This window comes from Pteropus vampyrus, unplaced genomic scaffold (assembly GCF_000151845.1).
Source record: "Pteropus vampyrus isolate Shadow unplaced genomic scaffold, Pvam_2.0 Scaffold271, whole genome shotgun sequence".
In the NCBI taxonomy this organism is placed as follows: Eukaryota; Metazoa; Chordata; class Mammalia; order Chiroptera; family Pteropodidae; genus Pteropus; species Pteropus vampyrus.
This window is the reverse complement of record NW_011889052.1, coordinates 1,122,612-1,125,039: the sequence shown is the minus strand read 5'-3', so window position 1 is coordinate 1,125,039 and position 2,428 is coordinate 1,122,612. Positions and strand designations below refer to the sequence as shown.

At 44.0% G+C, this 2,428-nt stretch overlaps 1 protein-coding gene across 1 annotated transcript in view; it reads right to left on the bottom strand.

Moving 5' to 3' along the window:
• The window catches only part of FBXW12 (F-box and WD repeat domain containing 12), a 10,378-nt gene that overhangs the window by 4,859 nt on the left and 3,091 nt on the right, over window positions 1-2,428 (bottom strand). Inside the window, exon 5 of the mRNA XM_023520560.1 lies at window positions 134-343. Coding sequence (XP_023376328.1) covers window positions 134-343 — 210 coding nt within the window. The remainder of the gene's footprint in view (window positions 1-133; window positions 344-2,428) is intronic.

Below are 2,428 nucleotides of genomic sequence, written 5' to 3'. Positions count from 1 at the left end.
GACTCTCAGGGAATGTGGTAGAAATGACTCCAAGAAGACAGATTGCATTGTGACAGTAATGAGGCCGTGACACCCACCAAGGCAGCAGGCGTTTTTGCTTCATGGGCCCCCTCCACATGCAGGGCTCACTTACCATCAGGAATGGGCCATCCTTTGTGAGAAAGGCTTCCAAGGAAAAACAGGCCTTAGGCACGGTGAGCGTCGCCAGAGCATCCTCATCCCGGCAATTCCACACTTTGACAGTTCCCTCCAAGTCCACGGTGAATGCAAGATGCATCTGAGGGAGGGTCTCCAGAAGCCTGATGCTGGATCGCTGGACTGGGCTTGACCAGATCATAATGCCCTAGAGAACGAGAGTGCCCCTGCATGCATTCACGGACCTCTTCACGCCTGCCACTCTTTCATCCTGCCCGTGTTTATTCAGCAGCCTCCTCCAAATCGGATCCATTTCTCTCTTCAGGGACTAGAATAAGAAAGTTCTACTAAACATCTCAGTGAGTTGAGGGGTAGTGAAGAAGAAAAAGGAACTATGCAATATATTCAAAGGCAGGAACTCACGATACGATGGGCATAAAGAACAATCAGATTCCCTGGGCTCAAATCGATTCAGTCTCTTGCTACCAAATCACTTTCCACCATGGCTTCTTACAGGAATGTTGGACTGCGTTCCACGACACATGAAACATGCTTAGCATTCTGCCTAGTACGTAGTAGGAGTTCGAGGGGTATCAACTATCATGATAATCATTACTCTATCATCAATCTTGTAGATTGCACACAAGAAGAAAGACTTTCTCTTCTAGACTTTAATCTCATTAAAATTGTAAAATGTAACATAAAAAGAATACAAACATAAATGTAAAGTTTAATGAGAAATTACAAAGCAATTAACGTAACTATTTCTGAGCCCTCTTAAAGCCCCCTCATACTTGCTCTATTTACTACCCCACCACCCTCTCCAGATATAAATCACTATTTTGATTCCAAACACTATAACAGGTTGTCTGTGTAGCGTTATCCACTGCTGTGTAATAAATCATACCCAAACTGGACAGCTTAAAACAATAAGTTTTTATCTCATGGTTTGTTTGTTAGAAATCCAAGTGCGGCTTGGCTAGGTAGCTCTGGGTCAGGGTGTCCTATGTGGTTGAAGCCACGTTCCACTTTCAAGGTGGCTCACTCATCTGGTTGTCACGTTGCTGCTGGCCATTGGCAGAAGTCCTCAGTACTTCGCCACATCAACCTCTCTGTAGGGCTTCTTGGTGTCATAACATTGTGGTTGGCTTTCTAAGAGCCAAGGACTCAAGAGACAGGAAGTGTCTTTTGTGACATAACTTTAGAAGTTACACACTGCCATTTCCACAATATCTTACTGGGTACAAAGGTCAGCACTATTGGATGTGGGAGGGAACTACAAATGATCATTAATATACTGTGGGACAAAGAATATTGGGGCCATCTTAGAGACTGGCTGATACAGTCCACCTCGTATCCCTAATTATTCACCTCCCTCTCCCACGCAAGATACACTCACTATTTCCCAAGCCCCCAGATATCTTACCATTACAGCATCATCTCAAAATCTAGTATCTCATTGTTGAATTAGGTACAGGCATAGATGAGGCTCTTTAGATTGAGTCCATCTTAAATGTGAAAAACTTAGAACTAAATATACAAGTCGTCCGTCCCCTACATCGCCAAAATACAAGGGTAGGGCAGGCATAGGATAACATCATACACGCTCACATTCAAAAAAGGGGAAAATGGAAAATGGGGAGAGGGGGAAGCACCAAGGAATGGATGCTACACAGAAAATTTGAAATCCAGTAAGGAGCATGCTGGTAATTTGCCGATTAGGAGTCAAAGCCTGGCAAAGATTCTTAAGGACTTCTGGCTCCACTCTCTAGGCTCTTGGTTCTGTCTTCTGAGTCATCCTTCCCTTTCCGTATGCGTTGGCCCAGTTTTGCAGCTGAGTAGTTATTACAGCCTGCTTCTTGCCTGTAAAAGTTCGGGATTCAAAAATCTCTTTTCCTTTTGTGATATTTCAACTCCTCTGAGCCCAAGCTGGCAGTGTTTCTGCCAATATAATTGTCTCAGAAATGTTGTGGCTCTCCAAAGAACCTTACAGGAGTTTATATTGTTAGTCAAGAGCCACCCCCACAATTCTTCGAGATTAAACCTTTCGATACCTTGAGCCTATTCTGCTGGTGCTGCCGAGGTCAATGCCTTACACTTCTTAGAAGTCCTATCGCTTGACTTAGGAGTCCTATCAGTTCTCTGAGGCACCTCCTCAAATCTTTCCGTCGTCCAACAAAGAACGTTGCAGCCACCTCTTTGGCTTCAAGTTTATAGTACGGTTTACCAACATTGGCCTGGATTAATCCTGCTTGGAATCCATTTCTGAAATTTTAGCATCATTCGCAATCTA